Genomic DNA, 27,094 nt, shown 5'->3' with positions numbered 1-27,094 from the left:
GGGCCCGTGCCCTGAATTCTTGTCGGGCGACGCGCCCCCACTCGCGAGTGAGGGGCACGCGTCTGACACAAAAAAATAAAAACAAAAGCCCGGACCCAGGCCTGACGTCACGGGCCTCGGGCCACAGGCCTGTCGATTGCCCACCCCCCCTCCCGGCCCTCGAGCTCCCACCCTCACTCGAGCTCTCCATGACTGGAGAAGAACCAACCGGCCCTCGGGCCCTTTCTTAGTGCCTGTCCCCCGAGCAAAGAGCAAGGCTGGACTTGCTCTAAGACCTCGAACGGGCGTTAGGTATTCTTTATTTCCAAAAAAGAAAATAAGTCATCAAGAACCCTAAACCTAAAGTCTAACTTCCTCGCCTAGTTTGACTAATGTAATTTGATGTTTTGTGCGGTACTTATAACACATCCTAGGTCAAACGATGCAATATTTGAGATTCACTCATAAATTTGAAATTCACCAAGTAGCAGTAGCACCCTCTATTTTCTCAGGCAGATATGGAGGTTGAAGTTTAGGGTTTGAACTCTGCTAAATAACGACATTCTTCTTTTGGACCAATTAGAGAGCATTGCTGTTTTGGGATCCTGCATGAACTGATCAGTTGTCATAAGCTGCACATCCTCCAAACTCATCATTTTTGGGTGTATTCTCACCAATGGTCCCCATAATTTTCACATGATTTTGTAGGATATTAACTTATAAATTCGCAGTAATTCTAAGAATGCATTGCCTGCAATAATTTAGCTATAATTTAACTCCACCAAACTTTATATATATCTTGGCTCTTATAACCCTTGATGCACACTACAAGCTTTCTTTCCTCAGCTTATCTCGACTCCAAAGTCATGGACTTGAAGAATACTTCCCCATTTTTCTTCTTTGCCCTATTGATCTTCGTTACCAAAGCCCTTGATCCTTCTTGTGCCTCCCAATCTGACGTCTTTGATGACCTCTCCATCATTCCCACCTACAGCAAATGCTCTCCCTTCTCCTCACCCAAAACAGACTCTTTGGTCACCACTGTCCTCAACATCGCCTCCAAAGATCCAGCTAGGGTTAACTACTTGTCAACCCTAGTGGCCCAAAAGACTACCTCTGCTCCGATCGCTTCAGGCCAGCAGGTTCTCGACATTGCCAACTACGTGGTCCAGCTCAAGCTCGATACCCCAAGTCAACTCATGAACATGGTCCTAGACACTAGCAACGACATTGCTTGGGCCCCATGTTCCGGCTGCATGGGGTGCTCCTCTACCACCTTCTCACCCAACTCATCGAGCACATATGGGTCACTGGAATGTTCAGTGCCCGAATGTGCTCAAGCTTGCGGACTCTCGTGCCCGGCCACTGGGTCTACTGGGACCAATGTTTGCTTCTTTAACCAATCGTACGGTGGAGGTTCATCATTTTCTGCCACCTTAATTAGTTCAAGATGCTTTGAGATTAGGTAAAGATGTTATTCCCAAATACTCTTTTGGTTGCATCAATTCCATCTCGGGTGGGTCCATCCCTTCTCAAGGGTTATTAGGTCTGGGTTGCGAATCCATGTCATTACTCTCACAATCCGGGTCGCTCTACTCTGGTGTGTTTTCGTATTATTTACCAAGTTTCAAATCATACTACTTTTCGGGGTCACTCAAGCTTGGCCCGCCAGGCCAGCCCAAGTCAATCCGAACCACCCCACTTCTAAGAAACCCACGCCGTCGGTCACTGTACTATGTCAACCTAACGGATCAGTGTGGGTCGGGTTCTCGTACCGATTTCCCCAGAGCTTCTAGCATTCAACCCTAACACTGGGGCGGGAACAATCATAGACTTGGGCACAATCATAACCCGTTTCGCACTAGAACAAAACAGTTCATCTACCACGTCAATTCTATCACGGGCATATATAGCTCGTGGTAAAAACTATTCAATTACCACGGTCAAGTTTAACTCGTGGTAGATAACATTAACCACCACGGTCAAATTTTGACCCGTTGTTAAAAGCGAATAATCTATAACGAACATTTATATCCGTGATGAAATATCATAATTACCACGAGATATGCTCGTAATGGTTACTTCAAATTACCACATCGTCTTTTGTGAATTCACCACGCCTTTGGCCCGTGGTGGATGTTTTTATCTTCATAATTGAAAACATTTGGAGGAGGCGGGAGATTAAAAATTTGGAGGGCTGCCAAAATTTTGGCATGGCGCCTAAAATCTCTAACTCCCTATTTTCAAAGAGAGAGCGTTAGCTCTCCCTCCTCATTTTCATATCTCTTGCAACTTCTCTGTTCTCTTCAGAAATTTCCAAACGCCTCCACCTTTGCATACTCGAGCCCAATTCAACCTTTTCGGAGTCAGAAACAAAACCATCTCTAATTGCAGACCCGGCGATTTCCTCCCGAACTCGTCCTCCTTTCCGTCAACTGCGCACCCAAGTCCGCGGCTTCTTCTGTAAGGTAAAAATCCCAAAGCTTGTTCCAATATGCTCATGTATGTGTTCTGTATATGAAAATCCATACGAGAATTCTCTGAAATTCGATCACGGTGGTGGCTCCGGCGGCTCCTATATAGATGATAGGTATGGGGGATACAACCGAAGCCGATCGGATTTAGGTTCGGATCCATATGGGAAGCAGTATGATGTTGGTCCTGATGCAGGTATGGTGATTGTGTTTATGCTTACGAAGGTGATAAGGTGGAGCCGTATAGGTGGTGATTTTGAGTGCCCAAAATGGAATGTAGACATTCTGCATTTGAAGTCTATTCGTTTGTTAGCATAGAAGGTTTAGTGTTTAGGAGGGATAAACAATTTCATTATGATAGGTTCAGTTTAGTTATAATTGTCCAATAACGGGCAAGTCCTCCCATATTTGTCTGCAAATCATCACTCTATCGCGACTAGGGAGTCATATAAGATGATTTTTAATGAATTACTTTGGCTTGCTTTCTTCGATTCTACTTCTGAGAAAAACAGGTACGGCAGTGCGCCTCTCTGATATCTGCGCTCACCACCATCAAGGTTTAATCATCAGGTGAAGCATCAGAGCTTGGTTTTCAACTTTCAGACTTGCACACTAGGTGTTTGTTTTTTGTTCTCAAAGAAAACTGATTTGTAATCGTGCATTGGTTTTCAACTTTCATCGCTTTCTTCGATTCTCCGTTTTCTATTTATCCATTATCCCCAGTTTTTCCCCTCGACACCGTTACAAGATGTGATGTAAGTTCATTTTACTTTAGCATCAAGTTCGTTAAGGAACTTCTAATTTATGTATTGAGGTAAAAGTAATTTGTATGTTTATTTTTCTTCAAATGCAGTCAAATAGTTACACTGCCAACATCCTTTTGGATACAGTGACTGCTGCAACTGTACAGGTTGGAAACTTGGGAATTTTGCCCTTCCCCTTGTCCTAAAAGGATAGAAATTTCTACAGCAAAGTCAATTTACAAACAAACAGTTCAGTGTAAGAATGTCACAAAAAATACAGATTTTCAATTTCCAAGTAAATGGTGATTAATTGATTATGTAGCATGCAATCGCGTACACTGGAACATCCCAATGAGTGTATGGCGCTCGGGAGACAATCAATGTGTGGTCCCTTTCGATCGAACACGTAAACGAGTTTAGTCTTGCACACATCCAGCTCTCAATTACTCATTGACGCGATCTCATGGTTTTGCAGACTCATGTCATGTGAGAACAGAAGGTGATGATCTACACGAATGCATAGAGGTATGGATGAATTCTGATATCATGAATTTTGATCGCATTTTCATTTCTCCATTTAAGTTCCTAAGAGTTTCGATTGCAATTTAATATAATCATTGTATATTAACATAAGAGGTCGCACTTGGTGCGATGGCAAGTGCCTTCGCCCATGAGCGGTAGGTCTCGGGTTCGAGACTTGGGAATAGCCTCTCCATAAATGGGGATAAGGCTAGCCGACATTCACCTCTTCCAGACCCTGCGTAAAGCGGGAGCCTTGTGCACTGGGTACGACCTTTTATTGTATATTAACATAGCTGTCAATGTGCTACATTTGACAGAGCCTAGAGTGGTTGTTAAAGTATATATGAGAGCATCCTAGCAGGTAAAGGAACATGTAATTTTTCAAGAGTTCTATTCACTTTTCTTGATTGAGATCAAATGTATATTTCTACCTATACAGGTACAAGATTTTTTTCTTGATCCATATGCTTATGTTCATCGAGATAGAGAGAGGCAACAATTACTAAGGCTCAAGCATTAGGGGCAGTAGTTCACTCTCAAGGTCCTTTGTTTGGAGGTGTTCAAAGAAATGTGAAGTCTTCAAGTGACAATGTCGTTGTTTGTTGGAGGTCTTTGGATAGTTTGGTATTTCTTTGTATATCTCATCGTTTTGTTATTAGCTTTAGCTTAGTGTACAACTGTAATGTTTGAATCTATGATTTTTTTATTTAATTGTTATATTATAGTAAATGTGTAATTTTGTTTATAAATATTATATAATACATTTATTAAACAATATTTATTAATTTTTTTTATTTATAGAATTTTTTTTATGACGGGCATTAGCCGTGACCAATTTGTAATCCACAACGGTTATAGTGCACGTGGTATTAGATCTTAATCTACAACGGGCACAATCTGTGGTTATATTATAATTGACAACGGGCATAACCTGTGGTAGAATCTGTGACTTTCTATCACATCCAGATTACTAACGGGCACAATGTCCGTGGTGGATTGCAATTTATCACGGGCATCGACCGTGATAGATGAGCTTTTTTCTACTAGTGTCGTGCCACCCGTCTACACGGCACTCCGCGACGAATTTAGAAAACAAGTGAATGGAACATTTTCGTCATTAGGAGCCTTTGACACTTGTTTTTCTGCCACCAATGACGTTGTGGCCCCAACCATTACGTTGCAATTCACCGGGTTGAAGTTGACACTGCCGTCGGAGAACAGCTTGATTCACAGCAGTTCAGGCTCACTAGCTTGCTTAGCGATGGGGGCAGCTCCCAACAATGTGAACTCGGTGTTGAACGTGATAGCCAATTTGCAGCAGCAGAACCTTAGAATTTTGTTTGACGTTGCCAACTCTGTCGTTGGCATTGCTCGTGAGAGTTGTAATTAACTAGCTACGTAGGGTTTCTGGTGTTTTGTCTCTTTGTGTTGTGTTTAAATTGTCGCAATGCAATATATATAGGTGATGGCTTGTGACAAATAAAAATGCAGGATAAGCCCTGCTGGTGTTGAATTTGGAGATGGTGTGTAAGCTATTAATAATTACTATGTGGTAATTTTAGGAAAGAGAACTTAATTATTGGAGTTTTTATTCTGAATCTCTGATTGTGACTTGATGAGCTTTGAAATGAACTAATTTTGGAGTTCACATAACTATAACAGTAGCCATTTAGGTTAAAAGAACACAAGAATTTAATGAGGTTAGTAATTTGTGTTTTCGTTCTTGTGATTGCGTTGAGAAATTTCATTAGTAGAAAGAAGCAACTTTTGCTAAAAGAATTCGCTTAATTACCCCTTTTTGTTAAATCCTAGGTCTTAATTTCTTTGTCACCTATTCTAAGCCATAAGTGTCTAATATTGTCCAACATTTATTTGTCCAGATTTCGACTACAAACTTCGTCCCAACAATTTTGGTGATCCAAACCATAAAACGTAACAAAAACAAACAAGGTAGTGCAAAGGACAAATATTTAAAAATGTTAAACAACTACTGACATGCGACTCACATTTACTCTTACATTTGAGTCCCCTATTTGATTACGACTCAAGCAATTGAAGGTAACCAAATTTTTTTGCCTCAAGAATAAGGCGTTGAGTAATTCAACAAAAATGCAAATATCCCTTATGAGTCTATGACCCACAGTCAAAATTCTTGACAATTATTAGGTTATAAGAGTTGAGGTATTCATCAATTTACCCCATAAACTTGTAAGGATTGGTCAATTTCCTCCTTTAACTTTAATTTTGGCCAATTTCTCCCCTCAACTCTCATAATTAGTCAATTTGCACCCTACTGTTATTTTTTTTAATTTTCCATCTATTTTTCTGTTAAGTAGGTATCCACATGACTACCTTTAAAGGGCAAAAAAGTCATTTTCCCTACACCTTCTATCTTCTTCCTTTTCTTCGAACTTTCTCTTGTTCTTCCTTTTCTTCAAGCCGAGCCCGTGACTCCCTCCAACGCCTCCCTCCTCCACTATTTGCAGCCCAATCCATTTAATTTGTTGCTTTTGCAGTTTGCAGCTGCCCACACCCCGTCACCTCCTCCCTCAACCTCGTTGACCTCTAGTAAGGTGTAGGGAAACCAACTTAACGGAAAATGACAGTAGGGTGCAAATTGAAAAAATGACAGTAGGGTGCAAATTGACTTTTTTTGGCCCTTCAAAGGCAGTCATGCAGATACCTACTTAACGAAAGAATAGATGGAAAATTAAAAAAAATTAGGATAAAGTGCAAAAAACTACCTCAACTATTGGTGTCATGACACTTTAAAACTCATCTTTTAAAATTGACAATGTCATACCTCATCTTTAGAATTTGGTCCAATGTTATACATTTCGTTACTTGGCCGTTTACTTTTCGGTTAAATGCTGACGTGGCTTGATTTAGAACCCACTTTCTATTAAAAACTAAAAAAAAAATTATTTAATATTTTTTAAATATTAAAATAATAAAGAAAAGTTAAAAAAAAAAAAAAAACAGCCCTTAGTTCATCCCTCCCCCTCCCCCCTCCTCCTCTCTCTTCTCCCCATCTTCATCGTCTTCCCCCCACCTGCAACCTCCAACAAAAAACAAAAAAAAAAACAAATTCCAATTTGTCTTCCCCTGCACCTACTCTTCCCCCACCCCCTCTTCTCCCTCCTGCAACCCAGAAAAAATAAAATAAAATAAACCCAGATCCCGTCAGCGGGAAGATGGGTGCACTGAGATGGTGGAGGATGGGTGTAAGAGGATGTGGAGAATGGATGAGAGTGGTGGATTTGGGGTTGGCAGGGGGTTAGGTTTGTAGGGAGGGACGAACTGGGTTCGCTTTGGAAATTTTTTTTTTTCTTCCCTTTTTCTTCTTTCTGGGTTACGTCGGCCAGGGGGTACTTTTTCTTCTCCTTCTTCTTTCTGAGTTGCGCGGTGGGGGGGGGGGGGACGAACTGGGTTCGCTTTGGAATTTTTTTTTTTCTTCTCCTTTTTCTTCTTTCTGGGTTACGTCGGCCGAGGGGTTCTTTTTCTTCTCCTTCTTCTTTCTGAGTTGTGCGCGGGGGGGGGGGGGGGACGAACTGGGTTAGGTTGGGGTTTTTTTTTTCTTCTTCTTCTTCTTCCTCTTCTTCTTCCTCTTCTTCTTCTATTTGGGTTTCTGAGGGTGGGGAGGGGTTGATGGGTTTTCAAATTTTTTTTTTTTGGTTGAAGATTAAGCAGGGAAGAAGATGAAGATAGGGAGAGAGGGAGAGAGAGAGAGAGAGAGAGAGAGAGAGAGAGAGAGAGAGAGAGAGAAGGGAAGGGACGAAGAGGGAATTATTTTTTTTACTTTTCTTTATTATTTTAAAAAATATTAAATAAAATTTTTAAGTTTTTAATAATATTTTATTAAATTTTTAATAGAAAATGAGCCCCGAATTAAGCCACATTAGCATTTAACTGAAAAGTAAACGGCCAAGTAACGGAAGGTATAACATTGGACCAAATTCTAAAGATGAGGTATGACATTGTCAATTTAAAAAGATGAGGTATGAAACTGTCGTGATACCAATAGTTGAGGTAGTTTTTTGTACTTTATCCAAAAAATTAATAGTAGGGTGCAAGTTGACTAATTATGAGAGTTGATGGGGGAAATTGGCCAATGGTCACAAGTTCAGGGGGTAAATTGATGAATACCTCATAAGAGTTTGGAACAATGACTCCCATCGACCCCACTTTCACTACTGGGCTAACTCCAAAGTGGCTTAGAGTCGCAAATTTAGGCTTGGCAAACAAATCGTGTTTCTCATATTCGCGTTCTTTTTATGTCATACCAATGATCATAACGGATCGTGTCATGTCAAACCCGTTATTTTAACGGGTTCTTAACAAGTGACCCAATAATGACCAGTCATGTCATTTCGTGCCAGGTTAATGGGTCATACAAGAAATTGTCATGCATAATGTCAAGATGTGGCAAACGGTAGTGTTTGTGTCATTTACGCGTCATTCCCGTTATCTTAACGGGTTTTTAACATGTGATCCGATAACGATCCAATTCGTATTGATCCCAAATCTGTTATTTTCGTGTCATTTCGTGTCGAGATAACATGTTGTGCAAGAAAGTCAGCCCTACTCAAACATTTCTTTATCAAGGGCAAGATAGAACATTTTTAACACAACAAGTTTGGTGAAACTAGAGAACAAATCCACACAATATCAAAACATAATAAACTTAATAAAATGCATATTTAATATTATTAAAAGAAGATGAATTTAGACGCCTCATTTATGAGAAAATTGTGAGATTTCTTGTTAATGTTTTGTATTTTGTGTATTTGAATCAAAAGGAATTTCAGTGTTTTGGTAAGAAATCAGAGCAGAGAAAATGAGAATGAAGGGAAGTGACGGCTTGCTCAACATTGCAGCTTTACATTCACGCATGCGCGCGCGCACACATATATATATCATCAAAATGGTAAGGTTTTTGGTCCCATTTACGGTCATCAATCTTATCTCCATTAAGAAAGAAAACAAAGGACTCTACCTAACCTTTGTACTGTTCTAATCTTAACCATACAACCCAGTTTTAATCTGCCCTCCATTTGTCTATTCGGACTTGGCTAGAGAACTAGCCGTTGGTCTTTTGAACTTAACCATCATTTTGAACTTCGTGAATATGTTGAACACCTCAGACTTATACATCATGAAATATGCCCAACACATCCTAGTATGATCATCTATGAAGGTTAAATTTTTTTTGTTCTTACTCAATTTTGCAATTTGCATTGAACCACAAACATCTGTGTGGATAATTTCCAGAGATTGTGTAGCTCTCCAAGTCTTGCATGTCTCAAAACTATCTCTATATGATGCTTGCTAAGACACATCCTTCACAGGTTTCATTTCCTTCTTGCAGCTCAGGTAGTCCTAGGACCATTTCCAGTTTCCGCAAGTCTCTCAAACTTTGAAAATTCAAGTGGCTATATCTCTTATGTCATAGCCAAGTAGTCTTTGTGACACTTGTTCTCAGTGAGATAGACTGACAGTAGCTTAGTAACAATGGAAAGCTTCTGTTTACTGTCATTTAAACCCTGGTGACCAAGTTCTCCAAGCTTCTGTCATCAAAGATTTCTACCATTAAGTCACCAAAAATAGAAAATAACGTGTAGTATCATCTGGCCTACACTTAAATTCTTATCCAGCCCAGGTACCAACAAGACTTCTTTGATATATCTTCTTCCTTGTTTTGTCTCAATCACCAAAGTGCTTGTACCAGTGGCTTTCACAAGTTATCCGTTGCCCATTTTAACTCTTCCAGTAATTCCCTGTCAATGTTGATGAGTAAAGACTCATGTACAGTCATACGGTTGCTGCACCCAGTGTCAATGTACCATACACCTTTATTCTTCCCAATGGTAGTGACATTGCAAGCATAGAACAAATTTGTCTCCTCCTCAACTTTGTGTGCATATTTTGCAGTTGATTTCCTTTAGAACCACAATCCTTGGACAAATGAGCAAACCTTTTACACTTGTGACATTTGGGTTTCCCCTTGATCCAACAAACACCGAGATGATCATTATCACAGATTTTGCAGAGTGGCTTTGTGCCTTATGTATTATTTCTCACAGGCAAGCTTGGTTTTCCGTCCCATTTTTTACTTTTCCCTTTCCATGTTTTCTTTTGTTGCTTGAAGTTGTTATATGACCAGTTGAATCCCCTCTCTAGGATTAACACTAAAGGACTAAAAAGCCCTTTCTATGGGTGCACCAGCATGCCTTTCTAGCCTTTGCTCAAAAGCTTTCAAAGAAGCCATAACTTCTTGTGCATGTGTCAATGTCCTTAGTTTACTTTATAACTTTACTATAGAATCATATGGTCTTGTCAAACTGATTAGTAATTCTGTACAAGTCTTCCTTAGGTAGTTCTTCCCCAAGAGTTTTCATTTGGTTCACAGCATTAAACAATCTATTAAAATAATCTTTAAGAGGTTCATCCTCTCTCATGCGTGTATACCAGAATCACGTCTAAGAGATTGAAGTTCTACTTGGGTTAACTTCTTGTCACCTCTGTATTCTCTTTGCAGGACCTCTCATGCAGCTTTGGCCATCTCTTCATGTGATATTCGGGGGGAAATGGCATCTGAAACTGCCCATTGTATTGTTCCCGGAGCTTTAGCATCTCTCATCTCGTTGTCTCTCAATATATTTTTCAAATCACAGAGAGTTCCTCATCATCGTCTAACTCATCATCAGACTTTGGAATTTCATACCCTTCTTGAACAATTTTCCAGTGGTCTTGTGACTTGAAGATGGTGGTTATCCCAATCCTTCAAAAGTCATAGTACTCTCCGTTGAAAATATGAGCACCGCTGCTTAATCCAGACTTCCTATCAGTTCTTGAATCACTTTCTAGGCTCTGATACCATGTTAATGTATTGTATTTGTGTATTTGAATCAAAGAGAATTTCAGTGTTTCGGTAAGAAATCAAAGTGGAGAGAATGAGAATGAAAGGAAGTGACGGCTCCCCAACATTGCAACTTTACATTCAGATATACATCATCAAATTGGTAGGTTTCTGGTCCCATTTACAATCTTACCTCTATTGAGAAAGAAGATAAAGGACTCTACCTAACCTTGTACTGTTCTAATCTTAACCATACAACCCAGTTTTAATCTCAGCCCTCCATTTGTCTCTTTGGACTTGGCTTGAGAACTAGTTGTTGGTCTCTTAAACAAAACTAGCCGTTGGCTTCTTCTTGTTGCTGGAAACTGTTTGGTTTCCAACATTTCTCACTAGCCTGTAAAACCATGATCTCAATTCATACACATCTAGGCAGCTTAGCCCTGAATCATGACTAAATGATACAAGTACCAAAAATCAATGAAAGAATTAGCAGCAGCACACTCTATATATGTGTATATATATATATATATATATATATATATATATATATATATATATATATATATATATCTCTCTCTGTATTTCTTTGTTTGTTTTTATTCTTTTTTAATAACATAACACCCCTCCAACTTTCAATTGAAACCATCCCTCGTGTCACAAACGCTTCATCTTCTTTTATGGTCAATTGATGTTCAGAGAGCTTCTTCTTCATGACGACGAATTATATGAACTCTAAGCCCATACATACAAAGTAGTACACACCAACACAACAAATGCAATCGAAAAAGAAAACAAAAAAGAAAAAACATTAACAAAACAACGACAGTTTTTGCTTACTATATTGTTACCTCTCTCTCTCCATCTCTCTCTCTCTGAAATCATGGAACTCCCTCTGCTCTCTCTCTCTATGCCTCGGAAACCTTTTTCTGTCTAACCCCACCATTGATGCACCGCAACACCTTCGTCCCGAAGCTGTCCGTACAATGCTAAGCACTGCCAATATGCCCTGCGGCTCCTAACATTAATTTTTTGATTATGACCCTGGTGCTTGCACTCCAAGAAAAGCTCATCCACCAAATGAATCGCTTTACTCTTCACCATCTCCTCCACCACCTCGGCCTCGGCCTTCATCACCACATACTCCTCATCCTTAACATTCTTGTTCAGCCACTCCGATATTCCGGTCTGAACCACCTCCTTCCCGGAACTATCCTCTGTTACAGTCTCGATCTTGTACATCTCAAAGTTCTTGTCCCGGGTAGGGTAGTTCTTTGCGAACCAGCTCGTCCCACTTCCGCCTTCCTTCTCTGGCAACCCTACGTCAATGAAAACCCTTCTAGGGTAGCTCTCGAGCGAGTCACCCATCAAGTCTGGGAGGTACCTCGTTCTCTTCAAGTACCGCCTCGATTTCCCAGATGAGGCTCTCGGGGGCTCTAGAAGCACATCTTCTAGCTTCTTCAGCGCCTCCTTCTTTGCCTCCTCAGCCAAGAGCCTTCTCCTTGTGGGAGAGGTGGTGGTAGAGGATGAAGTTTCGGTTGCATGGGTGCTGGTCTTCCTCATTGCCAAAATGGTCGTGTCAAATCGCCTCAGGTACACCATCTTGTAGTTGTTAGGCTTCTTGAAGCTGTTAGAGGCGTCATTGCTGAGCGAAAGCACGACAATCCCATGGATTTTAAGGGTCCTTTCGATAAACTTTGAGGCATCAGGGAAGGCAGAGACGAAGGCAAAGTCGATTGAGTTTTCAGGGGTTGAGCTTCGTTTGTCGGAGTTGATAAGCTCGATTTCATTGATATCATCGTTATCAAGGATCTGAGATGCTTTGACAGCTTCTTCATCTCCGTTGCTTACGTAAACAGCTTTATGTGTGCCTTTCTTGTATAGACCTTCGTTGGCCAAGTCGCGGAAGATCAAAGGCAGAAGCTCAAGATTAACCACGTCGGATGAGCTCATTATTTCAGGCAGAAAAGTGGTTGTTGTGGGAAGGAGTGAGTTCAACCACGGGAGTGAGGCGATGCACAAAGCCAAGATCAAAGAACGAGCAACGAGGATCAAGGCTCTGGAGTTGGGAATCCGAATAACCAAGTACTTGGCATCTGGATACAATCCGATTGGAGCAGCATGCTTTGGGTGGCATTTGGTACGGAAACCTTGGATCAAATTGATCGCCATAGTTGCGAAAAAAAATTGGGTATTAATACTGTGTGCAAATTTGAGAATTTCTAGACTAATAATTCGGTCGGACAGGTAAAAGATTGAATTGTGAGAAAAAAAAAAGAAAAGAGAGCAGATGAATGATTGTTTTGGGAGAGAGAGGGAGAGGGCCACACGAAGAGCGAAAATAATTTAGCGAGTGCAAAACCGGGCGGCTGTGTGATTCCCACCCACGAGGGCCACACGAGCGCTTTGCATTCTAGACCATAATAACATCAACTGCCTCATCCTCTGCACCTCCATTCCTCTTGATTTTTTTACCCAGATCGGTGTGTTTAATGTGAGTCTCCGCCAATTAGTACACTTTATTTGCTCGTCGTCATCATCATAACTTGTACAATGCATGTGTACATTAGCGAGACATTGTGCGCGAAAACCACATTACACCCCGATCAGAGATTCATGGAGGGAGGACTACAGAGAGAGGCGTTGTTGTTGTTTTTTCTTTTTTTTTTTTTTTTTTTTTTTGTTTGGTCTAGAGGAAAATGATATGTACAATTGGGCGATGGGGTGGTGGGGATGGGAGAGAGGAAGAATATATATATTTATATACACGGGACGCTTTACAGACAGGTTTTGAAAGGGAGAGAGAAGGGGGAGGTCTTAAAACACGGACGGAGCTAAATTTTGCTGTGAGAAAGAAATGACCGGTGCAACGAGAATCGAGTTTGGCCGTTGCTTCGTCCTTCATGCATATTCGTGCATGTATGCATGGATTGTAATTTTTCCTATCAAACTGCTATAATTAAGCGTAATTGGTTGTAACATACACAGCGACTTCAGGGTGGCATATATGCATTGCTTCACTTAAAATCATTGATATAGGTTACATTTTGCTAACCTTCAACGACCTCTCCCAGTTTTATTCAAACTAACAGCAGATATGACTCCGAAAAGAAAAGAAAAGAAAAGAAAAATTCTATGGCATTGCTAGCTAGCTAGAAGCATTTTGTTTTAATTATAAATTAGGAACCATAGAGGTCGCACTTGGTGCGATGGCAAGTGTCTTCGTCCATGAGCGGTAGATCTCGGGTTCGAGACTTGGGAGCAGCCTCTCCATAAATGGGGGTAAGGCTAGCCGACATTCACCTCTCCCAGACCCTGCGTAAAGCGGGAGCCTTGTGCACTGGGTACGACCTTATAAATTAGGAACCATACATGTTCAAATTATAAATATAGCTTTCACCATTTCACAATAAGAATGTTTATCATAAAAGTACATCAAATGAAATAAACAATACAACCATTTTAACAAGTTGCTCAAACCAAACCACCAGTGTAAGGGACTCCAGTGTCAGGCAACCAATTATCCCCCAGCAAGAAGTTGGAGACTGTAAAATTAGCAGCAACAGTTGCATTGATCACATGGTAACCGGGCCATGTAACTCTATTTGTAGTGCTTGATCCAGGACCAGTGTTATTGTACTCAGCATAATACAATGTACTTAGTGCAAAGTCTCCACTCCAAGCAAGCCATCCAGCAGGATCAATTAAACTTCCCATGAAAGTTTGCATGTAAACTGTTCTTGAATACTCCTTCCATGGCCTCCCTAGATAGGTCTTGACAGTATAATTACTCGAAGCCAAATCAGGTGTAGGTGTAATAGTGCAATTGTGGATTGAAGTTCCTGTGTTCTGATTCGGGTCTGTTCTACCTTGAGCTGTGATGGGATTGGATTGCCCTTGATTAGGCTGACGAGGGTAGATATTGCAATTTTGTAGAACAACAGCAGCATTGCCGAATATGAAATCAACTGTTCCATAGATATCACATTCTCTGTAGAATTGTCTGAGGGAATGTGTGTACAAGGTATCTTGGTACCCTTCAAAGCTGCAACTATAGAACACTGAAAAATCCGCTCCACTTCGAAGTGCAACTGCTTGTCCTTTGCTTGGCCCAGCTGTGTTACGAACAGTGATGTTTACTGCCATAAACCCTTGTGCCACCACAGCTGCAATGGGGATCACGAAGTAAATTATATAGCTTATATCAATCATCTTTAAAATATTTGCAATTGTAACATATTGTATAGATTTTTAATTCTCACACACATATATTTTGTCAGACAATCATATATATATGTTACGTAGTCAGCTTGTTTATTAAATTTTGAACCTTACCTAAAGTAGCAGAATTGAAAGTTGTCGATCCATCTCCTACGCTGTTTTTTCCTGTGATGATAGTCTGATTGATACCATCTCCGATGAACAACAAATACTTCTTTTGTGATATAATTGACACGTACTCTTCATAAACACCGGCAGTGATATATATCATGAAGTACCCACCACTAGCAACAGAGTTATTTGGTGCAACGGCAATGGCTTGATTGATGGTGGTGAAGTTTCCACTTCCATCTTGACTCACAACCACAATGTCCTTCACCAAAACTTCTTCATCTCCCACCTGAAGTAGCCTTCTTCCCCGATGATTGATAGCGGAGTCATAAATTGCACGAGCATGGCTTGACATTTTCAAGTTCAAACGTCCCTTCCCGAATTTGAACTGCCTCTTGGGTTGCTTTGGCACCCCATTTTTGTCCTTAGGCACCCAACCCTTGGTAAAGAGAGCCAAAGAGGTACTAAACAATTTTGTGTTGTTAGAGAGTGGAACTGATAGATCACCTAGGACACTCCCAGCTGAAGAAGGCAGAGATGCAATCCCATCAGAACAAGTTTGGTGGTTGGTTAGAATTGCGCTAAGCAATGTTTGGACATCATCGGCATCCAAGATAGGAAGAACATCACTCACTTTGTTAACAGTTTCGAGGGAGCTCGATAAGAAATCAATGTTTAACAATGCAAGCTGCTTGCAGTCCTCAAGTGCTTGGATTGCAGGATTTGTTAAACTTGAACCCTTTTGAAGATATTTTTCATACAAATCTAAGAGCTTATGGGATTCGGAAAGTGCACGTTGGACTGAAAACCTGCCAAAGTCATAGACACTTTCGTTGTTGTGGGGAAGGACAGATGTGCAGTAAGAAGGATGTGGGGTGGACTTGCAAATGGTTTCTGGTGGGAGAGGAGTGTTTAGAGGGACATCTGCTAGCGATCGAGAGCTGAGGAAATGGAAGATTATGAGAAATGATGAAACTTTCACAAGATGAAAGAACTTAGAAGCCATTGCTACAATGGAGAGGTTTGAGGAATTAGTGTATAATAAGGTCACGGGGTGTGCATCTATATATAATATGATCAGGAATTTGACTATTATTTAGAGAATATAAAGTTGGTATAGATTGTCGAGAAGTAAACGTGCACGATTTTATGTCCAAATTAGGAGTGCTCCAGTCTTCACAATTCAGATGGATATACACTATATTGATTTATTGATGAGGAAGAATGAAGGCTACAGCAGCTGTCACATATATATTAATAAATACAGAAAACGAAAGTGCATGTTAAATTTTATTTTTAGAAAACCACAATGTAACACATTTGTAACAGAATGATCTAACGTATAGTTTGTTAAGACTAATGCTAACATGTTTTTACACCATATTAGAAAGCAGAGCTTAATACCGTGAGCTTGAAACTGAGTAGAGCATTTAAATGGCTGTAGTATAAGAATTTATCAGGGAACTATAGTTATACAGGGCGTATTATAAATCACTATATAAAGATCGTCTTTGCAAAAAATCAATTAAAACTAAGGTCATTAATCATCGAACTGTATAAAAACAGTTGAACATAATTGGTAAAAACATTACAAACCTTCTATATATTTACTATAATAAAAGACCTTAGTTTTATTTTTTTTATTTTTTTATTTTTTGCATATATGATCTTTACACAATAATATATAATATATATGAATAATTCTGATAATTAGCACAAAGCTCTATAATTCGAACACAAAATTTTTTGGGTAAGAGTTCCTATCTTTGAATAGACAAGCATTGTTCAACCCTGATTACCTCATTAAACAGTGTAGAAACAAGATTTTTCCTTTGATGCTATTGGTTTATTTAACGATATACTAGTAATAGATATATTCCTGGAAGATTCGTTTTTGTCGCTTCACTGTCCTGTCATATGTCATTTGTCGACGTTGGGTCAATTGGCACTTGGTGCCTAAACGGAATTATATGTTCAAAAACCATGTACAGAAGTGGATGTATTCAATTTAATCATTTTTATGTCGGTGACATAGCAGGCCATTTTCCAACCTTATGTAGTCTAATATTCCAAAAGGATATTAATAGTGGCTTAATTGAAAAATAAAGGGTATTTGGAAGTTATTAGGTGATGAGGATAGATGTGGATGGCATAACCCTAAGTTTAGAGAACAGCGCGTTAGGGCCGCCGCATCCATGCGTATAGTCAACGTACACGACGTGCATGATGTTTGGGCGCGCACCAGAGGACATATAGATCCCCAATACATATTACATACATATATACACAAAAAGTTGACGAAATTAAGTACTCTACAGTGTTATAAAAATCTTCGCTTAGCACCGTCTAGGCCCGTATAGGCATTAGGCGACTATCACAATTAATTCATAAGCGTTTAAAAAAATAAGAAATGGTGACAGCCCGCTTATTCCCCCAGGTACCAGTCTAGACCACATAGATTATGACTCTTACTTAGATAGAAAATAGATAATTTTCATTTTGCATTTTATTTTTTCAATAAATTGTAAGAGACTTAGACTTATTGGATACTTTGATAAACATTCATTTTATGTTTATTCCCCATGTTTTCAATATATTCTAGTACTTATAAATGTCATTTTATTTGGCAATTTATGTATCTCATATAATTATGTATTTTTTAAGTATAAGTAAACATTTATTTACATGTTATATAATAAATTTACTTAAAATTAAAAATAAAAAAAAACTGCCTAGGTGCCTAGGAGTTAGGCCCTGCCTAGGTGCCTAGGAGCTAGGCCCTTCTCGCCGCCTAGGCGCTAGGCCTTTTTTCGCCGTCCGACTAGCGCCTTGCACTTTTTAAAACCATGCTCCATATATAATTAAAAGGAAAATTGCAAAATGAGTTAATTATTCATTTCAAAACGAGAATATTTTTTAAGAGATATTTCACCTACCATTTTTAAAGATATTTCAAGTACCATCTCTTCAAAGGAGAATTTTAAAGGTATTTCACCTACCAAAATAATTATTATATGATATAATCAAACATCCGAATTTGGATCAGAGGCATACTCCGTTCTTTAAGAAATTAAGGTTAACTAACTAGGGTAAACAATTTTAACCTTAGGGACCAGCCCTTGATTTTGGAGAGTTGAACGACAAAGTCTTTAAGCTAGTTATTAGGCAGTTGCTATTTCATAAAAAAGATACAACACCGACTCGTTTGATTGAAAACCAGTTCCATAGTTAAGCATGTGATTTCTCAGATTATATATATATATATATATCTAGTTTAACAAGTTGGGCTGCATGACAAAGTCAGAGAACAAATACAGCTGCTGCGCTGCATGCTTCAATCTAATTGGTAGTTTAGACTGATTTACTAACTTCTGAAGCAATTTGCTCTACCATGGAATTCTGTTAATCTCTACGTATAATAAACCCGCACATGTCCACTTGATGTTCCATACTAATCACAGCAAGCTAGATTGAGTTGACACGGAAATATAGGAGTTTCTGAGTTTGACTTTGCTTGATTAGATTACGTAGTCATCTTGCCCATCGTTTCTCAACTCGATCATCATTTCTATAATCTGTTTGACTGACAAATAATTCATCAACTTGGCAGTTTACCCGATTAATCTCGACTTCAAACTCTTTTATATTTGAGCACCAGATATAAAGGTTGTTTAAAGATAGACTTTTGCAAGTCTTATTTTCTAGACAAAAAAATTCACTCAGTTTTAATAAAAGATAATGTTAAGGCGACTTAAATTTTTAAAACTAAATGACATGTATGAAAGTTGATGATTGGATCATAACTTAAGTGTTTATTAACTGCTTATTTTTTGGTGACACGTCATTGAATTTGCAATTTTAGTCTACAAAATTAGTCTCTCTAGCATTATTTTTTAATAAAACCCAAATTAATGAAAAACTGCCAATAGGAAAGAAATAAATATACGGCAATAGTTGTACTTGTACCTTGTAGGTGATTTATGATTTTATTCTGAATTGATGGGGGAATATTTGTTAGTTATTAGTCTCATTTGATGTGTTACATAAAGAAGATTAAAAAAAATGTGGTGCATCAAAGTATTTTCACACGCACAGGCATTTGTATTAAGGGAAAGAATAAGAAAATTAAGAATTGAATGATAACATTTGTCATCTTAATCTTAAAGGCTTTTTAGATAAAATGGTTTCTGAGATTTGCCTGATTCCTCACTTTGGCCCTTGAGATTTGAAATCAATAGAAGTGGTCTCTGAGATTGTCCACCATCAATCATTTTGGTCCCTCAGTGAAAAATTATGTTAAATAAGGATCAAAATGACAAAACTACACTCAAATATAATAAACAATTGGCCAAAATGATTTGACAAAAACTAAGGGTATTTTTTTCATTCTATCCTTATTTTATGAAGATTTTTCATGGAATGACCAAAATCATTGATTGTGAACAAACTTAGGGACCAATTCTATCGATTTCAAATCTCAGGGACCAAAGTGAGGAGTTATTCAAATCTCATTGACCATTTTGGCTAAAAAAACCAAGATTAAATTTTCATTTTTGGGCATGAGAATCAAACTCTGACTACTGATGGTAATGGTGGTGGTGATGATGATGATGATGGTGATGCTAAGCCAGAGTTGGCAATGGAAGAAGGCCGCACTGGAGGTATCCTTACAAAATAATACGTCTATATAATTCTATTTAATATTAATTAATGAAACTTTTAGGTTCAGTATGGCTAACACTAATATCGCCCAATAGCCCTTAGTGATATTAATTAGGAGTGCAGTCCCCTTTATATATATTGGAGTAATGTTAGGTAGACTAACTCTTTAAACCAAATTTGCAAGTCATATGATGTGTCACCAATAGAAAATAAACATGTTAATCATCAATAACCACGTCATATAGTTTACAAAATTTCATTTAAAAAGTTGATCTCTTTGGCATTACCATATAGATTGTATATTATTTTGTTATATTTTCTGAAGTATGATTACTTTGTTATATCTTCTGTAGAATTGTTCCATTTGTTTTCAAATTGTAATAATTATTTTTAGGACAAATTTGGTTCCTATCCCTAATTCGGATGCATTTGTGCTCACCACCCACTTATTATTATTGGGTGACTTTATATTTTAAGATTTGTGTATATCCACTATAAATAACTCCGAAATTTAAACTCATATAACGATGATAAATAAAGTAGTAAATATCACCAGCACTTAAGGATGGTAAGCAAAAATATTCTCCCTTTAACTTTTAGTATTGTGTGACTGAAGCCTTATGAATTGTAAAATTTGATAGAGGTCATTTGACTTTTGTAAGTGTCATATATTCAACATTTATTTAATTCCATGTCAACCTTTTGCTTATTTCTTTAAACATATATTCAATATGGATAATATTTTATAATATCATAAATATAATTGACTGATGGTTTACACATCACATATGTATTAGAATTTATGTCATATATGTGGTAGGTGTATGTATGTATGTGTTTGTGTATATATATATTATATGTGCATGAATTCATTAGTTTCTAATCTTTACTTGTAAGTAAGAGGTCTCAAGTTCAATTCTCGTCAAAGATAAATTTGAATTACATTATTACTAACCCATTGTGAGGCTAAGCCCAACCCCTTAATATAGATAATATATATTGTTCAATAAAAATCCTTTTCACCTAGGTATATTTTCTTGTTTTCTATGACCTTCACTATAAGTAATATATTTCCTTATAGACAATATAAACACAAAACATTTTCTTGTCTATGACCTGCACTATAGGTAAATATATTTTCCATGTTTAAACTAAAAATATTGACTTTCATGACTGGATGTGTTCCCTACCTAAAAGAATAAATGTTCTAAAGCATACGTTGTTATCTTATATGTCATATGCATACAGCATAAGAAACTTTCATTTTGAAGAATATTTTTTTTAAGGACAAATAATAGGAAAATCTACCTTAAACAACGTCGAGGGAGATTTGAACACATAATTTCGGGTACAAGAGCAAATATTGTTCTTAATTAACTGGGCTACAAGTCACTTGCTGTATTTTTAAAGAATTCGGTTGCATGCATGTTTAAATTTTATAAAAACCGCTTTAATTAAGGCTTAATTCATGAAATACACATTCCAGCGGAATGACTGCTCAAAAGACCAAGTCTATGAGATGAATCTGCATACCAACTAAACCCAAGTTGCCGAGCTTGTTGGGTCGTCGGCCGCGGTTGATTGGACCGATATCTGCCTATAAATTGATATTATCCATAGCAAATGGAAATTAACTACATATATTGACTTGAATGGATTGACATTACTTAGTCATAGATCGACAATCCTGCTTTTACACACCTAAGTATAGTGGATTTACAACCATCACGTGGTGGTTCAATGGTTGACGATAAATTTCAGGTCCGTATTCTACATGACATATACTGAATTCGATTCTGACATTGGTGAATTACAAAATAGGGGTCAGGGAAAGGTTAAAATGTATATGTAAGTCTTCCTAACCTCCGAAAGAATGAATTGTTGTGACAATGCTTGCAAGTCCCTTTAAAAAAATAAAAATTATAGTGGACTTACTAAAACTAATGTAGACAACAACGTACCTCATGATGAAACAGGTGCATGCATTCTTTCTCTCTTTTTCAGTCATAAGGTGAGTTGAAAGACTTTTAGTTTTTATTTTTTTATTATGGTTTGACATTTTTTTGTGTATGTATTTTAATTCTTTTGTGATACGTTACGTGATAAAAGAGATAAAAACAAAAGAATAATCAACTTGAGATTGATAAGTTAATTATACCCCTCATAATATTACGCATCAATACTAAACAAGAGGATCATTTGAAATGACGAAGAAAACTTACGTGATATAAGTGTATAGCATTGATTTAAAACATATTCAGGAGTGTCAAACCTATTTGAGCAACAATAGAGGATGGATGACAAGTTTAATACCGGATTAAAATAGATTATCATTTTTTTAATATATGAGGTTTCTCATTATACACGGATGATAAACTAATTCCCTTTTATTTAGACCTTGTAACACATGAGACGAGATTGTACTTTTGACTCCAGGTCAAACGGTACATCAAAGCAAAGCTGGTGGCCCTAATAAATGCCGGGAGTTCATTTTTTCGCTTTGCATTATACCAACCCGTTAGAAAATGATATCATTTATGGCTAAAAGGTTATAACGCATTTCGATCAAAATGGTCCCTTAGAAAATAAAATTTTGTTACGTGGGGATGTACACAATTGGTTTGGATTGAAGTAACGAAAGTCTTCTTCAGACTGGGTGTTCAAAGGCCCTCATGAATTCTTTGTGTTGAGGCCTCTTTCAAAGGCCCAAATGAATTCTTTGTGCTGGGATTTTTCATCTAAAGGCCCACGTAAATTATTTGTGTTGCGGTTAAAGGCCCACATGAATTAAAATACTATAAATAACCAGGCAGCACGCTCAGTTAACAAGCGACGCTTTGGCCGAGTGGTTAAGGCGTGTGCCTGCTAAGTACATGGGGTTTCCCCGCGAGAGTTCGAATCTCTCAGGCGTCGTTTCTTTTTTTCTATTTTTTCTTGCTCTGTTTTTTCCACTGGTTGGGCCCACGGAATGAAAATCTGCTAATTTATCGTTTTGTTCGACTGCTTGGCCCCACAGATGTGCTGGAGAATTTTTTTGGGCGGCAAGTTGTATCTCAATCGTCATTATAATCTAACGGCTGTAGTAAGAGTTTAATAAATAATTAATTACAACAAAATTGTTAACCACGTTTGAAACTTGAAATAAAAAAATTGAAAAGTTGATTCCTCTTTCTTCCCCCTTCGTCTTCCGAATTTGAACTCAACATTTTTAAATCTAAATATCTTTTAAAAAAAATGCGGCGAGACTCGTAATTAAGGATGGGCAAACGGATTTTAGACCAGCGGGTTGGGACGGGTCCAGGTAAATTGTGAGGCAGGATGGATCCAAATTTCTGAATACACGGGCGCGCACACATACAATTTCACACAGATCTTCTCAGTTCTCACTGAGCCAGTCCTCACTCACTTTCACGATCTCTCTCGTGCACCCAGAGTCCCAGATTGAAAAAGAGGCACTTTTGGCTCCGAACAAGAAGAGCGGATCGAGTCCGTACGCCATAGCAAAGCACATGGAGGAGAAGCACAAGGCAGTGCTGCCGGCGAATTTCAGGAAGAGACTGCCTCTGCAGCTGAAGAACTCGGCGGCGAGAGGGAAGCTGATAGATCAGGGCCTCGTACAAGCTCCCGGATGCGGGGAAGAAGGAGAAATCCGCAGCGAAAACAGCCGCCGTTTCGAAACCAAAATTGGAGAAGAAGACCAAAAAAACCTCGTCTGGTAAGAAGCCCGGAAGGAAGAAATCTATGAAATCTATGAAGCAGCTCCTCAACCTTCCCTCTCGAAGCAGCCCAAGTCGATCAAGAGCTCTGCTGCTAAAAAATCTATGAAGCAGCTCCTCAAGCCTCCCTCTCGATCTCGATCTCGATCTCGAATCCGTAGCCACCGCCGCCGCCGCCTCCTCCTTCTGCTTCAATCTCACTACTCCACCGAACCTCTGCCCTCACCACCTCCTAGGTCCCTGCGTCTCTTCTTCTCGCCACCCAATTTTAGTTTTATTTTCTGAATTCGAATTTGGGGATTTAGGAATTAGGGATTCAATATTGCTATTTGTGTCCTCTCCCAGACTCCCACTCGGCTCATCTTTCCCTACTCCTCTCCTCGACAACATCACCGAACCCAGACCATCCTACTCCTCTGCCTCCTCCCCCTCCCCGCCGCTGCTCTTTTCCTGGTATTGGGCACCGCCTGATGACTAGGTGCTGCTGCGTCGACGGAAAAAGAAAAAAAAGTATTTGGACCCGTGGAACTGCCGTTTGAAACAAGCCGGGTTAGGTCCGGTTTCCAAACTCAAAATTCATCTACCCGGCCTGGCCCATTATAATTTTAAAATAGGTAGGTCCCGTTCTTCCTAATTTGAGCCCGGCCCGTACCCAGCCCTACTCGTAATGCATTAGCAATTTTGATAACTCCGAATTTTTTTAAAATGTTCTGAACTTATTCCGATATATAAACTCTTAAAATATTCTGAATTCTTATATACTCAAATTTTGTATTTTAATGTTAGTTTTAGATATATTTTGTTTTCTTTTTTTTTTTATATTAAACATACTTCTATATGTTAAAATAGATAAGGCAAACTCTTTAGTGAAAAAAAATATGATAAAATAGATATTTATATTAATATACCACCAAATAACTTACATTTAATAAATTACATGTAATTAAAAGACAGAGAATATTAAAAAACATGTAAAACATATGAATTTTCAAATTATGTTCCTAAATTTTTTAGATTACTCCGCTTTCGAAATTTTCAAAAATTCCGAACTTGAAAATTGTGTTCCGATCCAATTCTGAAATTTCGGACCGAAAATTGGAAATGTGGTTTTCGATCCCGTCCTTCTGAAAAACATACCTAATCTCTCCAAGTGAATATTAAAACCCCAAAACGAAGTAGAATGACTTATATGGCATCGAATGCACCATGACATCCCGTATAACAATATAAAGAATATGTTTGTTACTCTCCACATAATCTTGTACTAGTAACACGAAATACTACCATGACAGTGTGCCATGTTATACACAAATTGCTAAAACAAAACAGTTAAAATGAAAACCAATAGACTGAATAAATTAGTGGAGTGCAGAAGGTTAAAGAGAAGAGCGGAAGCAACTTTTTATTGAACAATTTACTGGTAAATCCCAAATTAGATCCAGAATTAGTGCTCAACCTTTTAGATGAGCTCCTTCCTCCCTCAGTTGTTACCTCCCCTGCCAACTTTCTTTCCCAAATGATATGAAGCTTCAATTAGGTCCACCGAAATTCTAGTGAGATTTTTATTCCCTATTAAATGGTTGACCACAGAAATTGAAATCCTTAGATATCTTTTTTGGGTGGATGTCATTTACCCATCGGTTACTCGTTCCTTTCTATTTATAAGGCACGCCAAACGGACGACCTCAAAACTTTAGTCTGGGAATCCAGTTGGTAAGTGATGAAACATAAGAGTTATATGAGTAGTGATTTTCACAGTTTCAGTTTAACCTTCGACGGTTTTATTGTTAGTGTAATTAAATTGTAAAATAATTAGTAATCGGTGTTAAAAAAGCAAAGTGGTTTTTTTATGCAACTATAATTTTTTTCATGGTATTAAAGCAGATTGTCTCATCTCTCATGTGTGAAACTCAATGGCTACAAGTGCTCATGTCACGTGATAGGTTTGAAAATTCGTCACACTTGAGGGGGCGTTTTGAGAGTATCTTGAGTCCCACATCATGGAAGAGACATTGCATTTGTTTATAAGCAGTTGGACTACTATTCATCTTGCCAATTAATTTTATAATAAAAACTCAAATGTTCTTGCTATTTAGTACTACCGTTAAGTGATATTCCTTTTCATTTGGAAGTGAGAGGTCGTAGATTTGTTTCTTGCAAAATGCGAATTTGAATCACATTATTGCGAACTCATTGTGACTTGTGATGCTTAGCTCACTCTTCCACCCCCTTAGTGTATTTGTTTTTTTTTATTAAAAAATAAATAAAAAATCTCAAACCTTGTTTAATGCTGATATTGTTATCGGTCTGAACATGTGTGCAATATTCTCTCAAGTAGGAATGCACATAAGAAAACTACTAGAAGCAGAAGAAACGCGGAACAATTCTCGTGGTGTGAAAGTTGTGAATACGGAATCAGATTTTTTTTCTTTTCTGGGTGAGTGAAAGAGTTGGGTGATGATGCATGCATGAAACTTCACTTTCGTGGAGGTCAGGTTAGGTTCTTATTCTGGATCCCCTCCATTATTTTGTGGCAGCCACTCGACTGAGTATGCGACTATGAGTGCTTGGGGACCCATGCTTTTTAACCTGAGGCTGCTGTGCAAGATGCTTCACATATGGAGGAGGTTAGGGTAAAAAGAAAAAACATATATTAAACGTTGAGACTTGAGAGTATGAATTCTGCATCGAGCGGAGAAGGGAAGAGAAGTCTTGCCTATTAATCTAAATAATTCCAAGCTTACAGTGGAAGGTCGACTTTTCTCACAAAGTCAAATAAGAACGAAACTAAGAATAGTAACTAGCTAAAGATGAACGAGTTGATAGAGTTTCAACTTCTTTGTGAAGGCAATGGTTGAATCTAATGTGAACTACAGGCACTTCTTAGAGACATGGACTATTTTGTCTAAACCAAATGATTCACCACAATTTTCAAACTCAAATGGGCCAAACAATCCCAATATTTTGTCTAAACCACTAGCTGGTAGCTCAGTGGTAAAAGGCGGATTATGAGGCTTCCTTAAAACTAAAATTTGGAGGTCTCAGGTTCGAAACCCGCTGCTGGTGTGGAAGCCAGATTTGTGGCTAAGGGAAGGCTAAAATGTCTATGTGAGTCTTTCTGGCCCTCGAAAGGGGTGGATAACAGTGGTTTCCCACCAGTTGCCTCCCTTTAAAAAAAAAAAAAAACAATCCCAATATTTGACATTAAGAGTATGCTCTAGTAAATTTACATATTATACATGTATTTACATATAATATGTGTACTACATATTTTAATACATGTATTAAACACGTACGTGAGTACTTTCTACGTTTAATACATGTTATTTTCACACATTTTAATTAATACATATAAACTTAAAATAAAAATAACAATCCACATAAAATTCACGTATTTTTAACATATTTTAAATAAATAAAAATTTAATTAATTAATTAATTAAAAAAAGTGGCTGAATCTTTCAAAGTAAATTTTTAGCAAAGTTATCCAATATTAACGTAAGTATTATTCAAATATTGTACCAGTTATGTATTTTATCAATGCTAAGAGAGAGAGAGAGAGAGAGAGAGATATATATATATATATATATATTTTTTTTTTTTTTTTGATCAAACAATATTATCTACATTAAGGAGAGTTGCATAGTGAATGTGATGGTGACATTTCTATTAGTAGACTGGTCTGATTTGGTCATCATGTGCTTTGCTTGGACTTCTTTGTCTTTTCGGCCTAATTGCAGCTTATTTTTATGTTTATCTCAACATCTTTAACATCTTCTTCTACCAATGAAGTTCATGTTTGATCAAAAA

At 38.0% G+C, this 27,094-nt stretch overlaps 2 protein-coding genes, 1 long non-coding RNA gene, 1 other non-coding gene and 2 pseudogenes across 4 annotated transcripts; 4 read left to right on the top strand and 2 right to left on the bottom strand.

The window, feature by feature from the left end:
* Nucleotides 1-845: 845 nt before the first annotated feature.
* LOC126631963 (aspartyl protease AED3-like) lies at nt 846-5,108 on the top strand (annotated as a pseudogene).
* On the top strand, nt 3,318-4,473 carry LOC126631975 (uncharacterized). The gene is made up of 3 exons (XR_007626526.1): nt 3,318-3,721; nt 4,036-4,079; nt 4,158-4,473. It is a non-coding gene; the product is annotated as an uncharacterized LOC126631975 (long non-coding RNA).
* A 5,555-nt stretch (nt 5,109-10,663) lies between the features above and the next one.
* LOC126631964 (uncharacterized) lies at nt 10,664-13,329 on the bottom strand. Its single transcript, XM_050302178.1, has one exon. It carries the CDS (start codon nt 12,744-12,746, stop codon nt 11,508-11,510), a length of 1,239 nt encoding a protein of 412 aa, XP_050158135.1. The 5' UTR covers nt 12,747-13,329; the 3' UTR covers nt 10,664-11,507.
* Nucleotides 13,330-13,955: 626 nt separating this feature from the next.
* Nucleotides 13,956-15,956, bottom strand: LOC126631961 (probable pectinesterase/pectinesterase inhibitor 20). The gene is made up of 2 exons (XM_050302176.1): nt 14,910-15,956; nt 13,956-14,740 (listed from the first exon to the last, which is right to left on the bottom strand). Exons 1-2 carry the CDS (start codon nt 15,910-15,912, stop codon nt 14,049-14,051), a joined length of 1,695 nt encoding a protein of 564 aa, XP_050158133.1. The 5' UTR covers nt 15,913-15,956; the 3' UTR covers nt 13,956-14,048.
* Nucleotides 15,957-22,399: 6,443 nt separating this feature from the next.
* TRNAS-GCU (transfer RNA serine (anticodon GCU)) lies at nt 22,400-22,481 on the top strand. Its single transcript has one exon. It is a non-coding gene; the product is annotated as a tRNA-Ser (tRNA).
* Nucleotides 22,482-22,873: 392 nt separating this feature from the next.
* LOC126631458 (histone H1-like) lies at nt 22,874-23,569 on the top strand (annotated as a pseudogene).
* The last annotated feature ends 3,525 nt before the right edge of the window (nt 23,570-27,094 follow it).

The sequence above is a fragment of the Malus sylvestris genome, chromosome 8 (assembly GCF_916048215.2).
Source record: "Malus sylvestris chromosome 8, drMalSylv7.2, whole genome shotgun sequence".
Lineage (NCBI taxonomy): Eukaryota > Viridiplantae > Streptophyta > Magnoliopsida > Rosales > Rosaceae > Malus > Malus sylvestris.
This window is presented reverse-complemented; position numbering and strand designations above follow the sequence as displayed.

What these genes read in the sequence shown, in the direction of transcription:
- LOC126631964 (XM_050302178.1), bottom strand. Translation starts at nt 12,746, where the DNA reads ATGGCGATCAATTTGATCCAAGGTTTCCGTACCAAATGCCACCCAAAG.
- LOC126631961 (XM_050302176.1), bottom strand. Translation starts at nt 15,912, where the DNA reads ATGGCTTCTAAGTTCTTTCATCTTGTGAAAGTTTCATCATTTCTCATA. An exon ending in TTTCAATTCTGCTACTTTAG is followed by an intron (nt 14,741 to 14,909) that starts GTAAGGTTCAAA and finishes TCCCCATTGCAG; the next exon opens with CTGTGGTGGCACAAGGGTTT.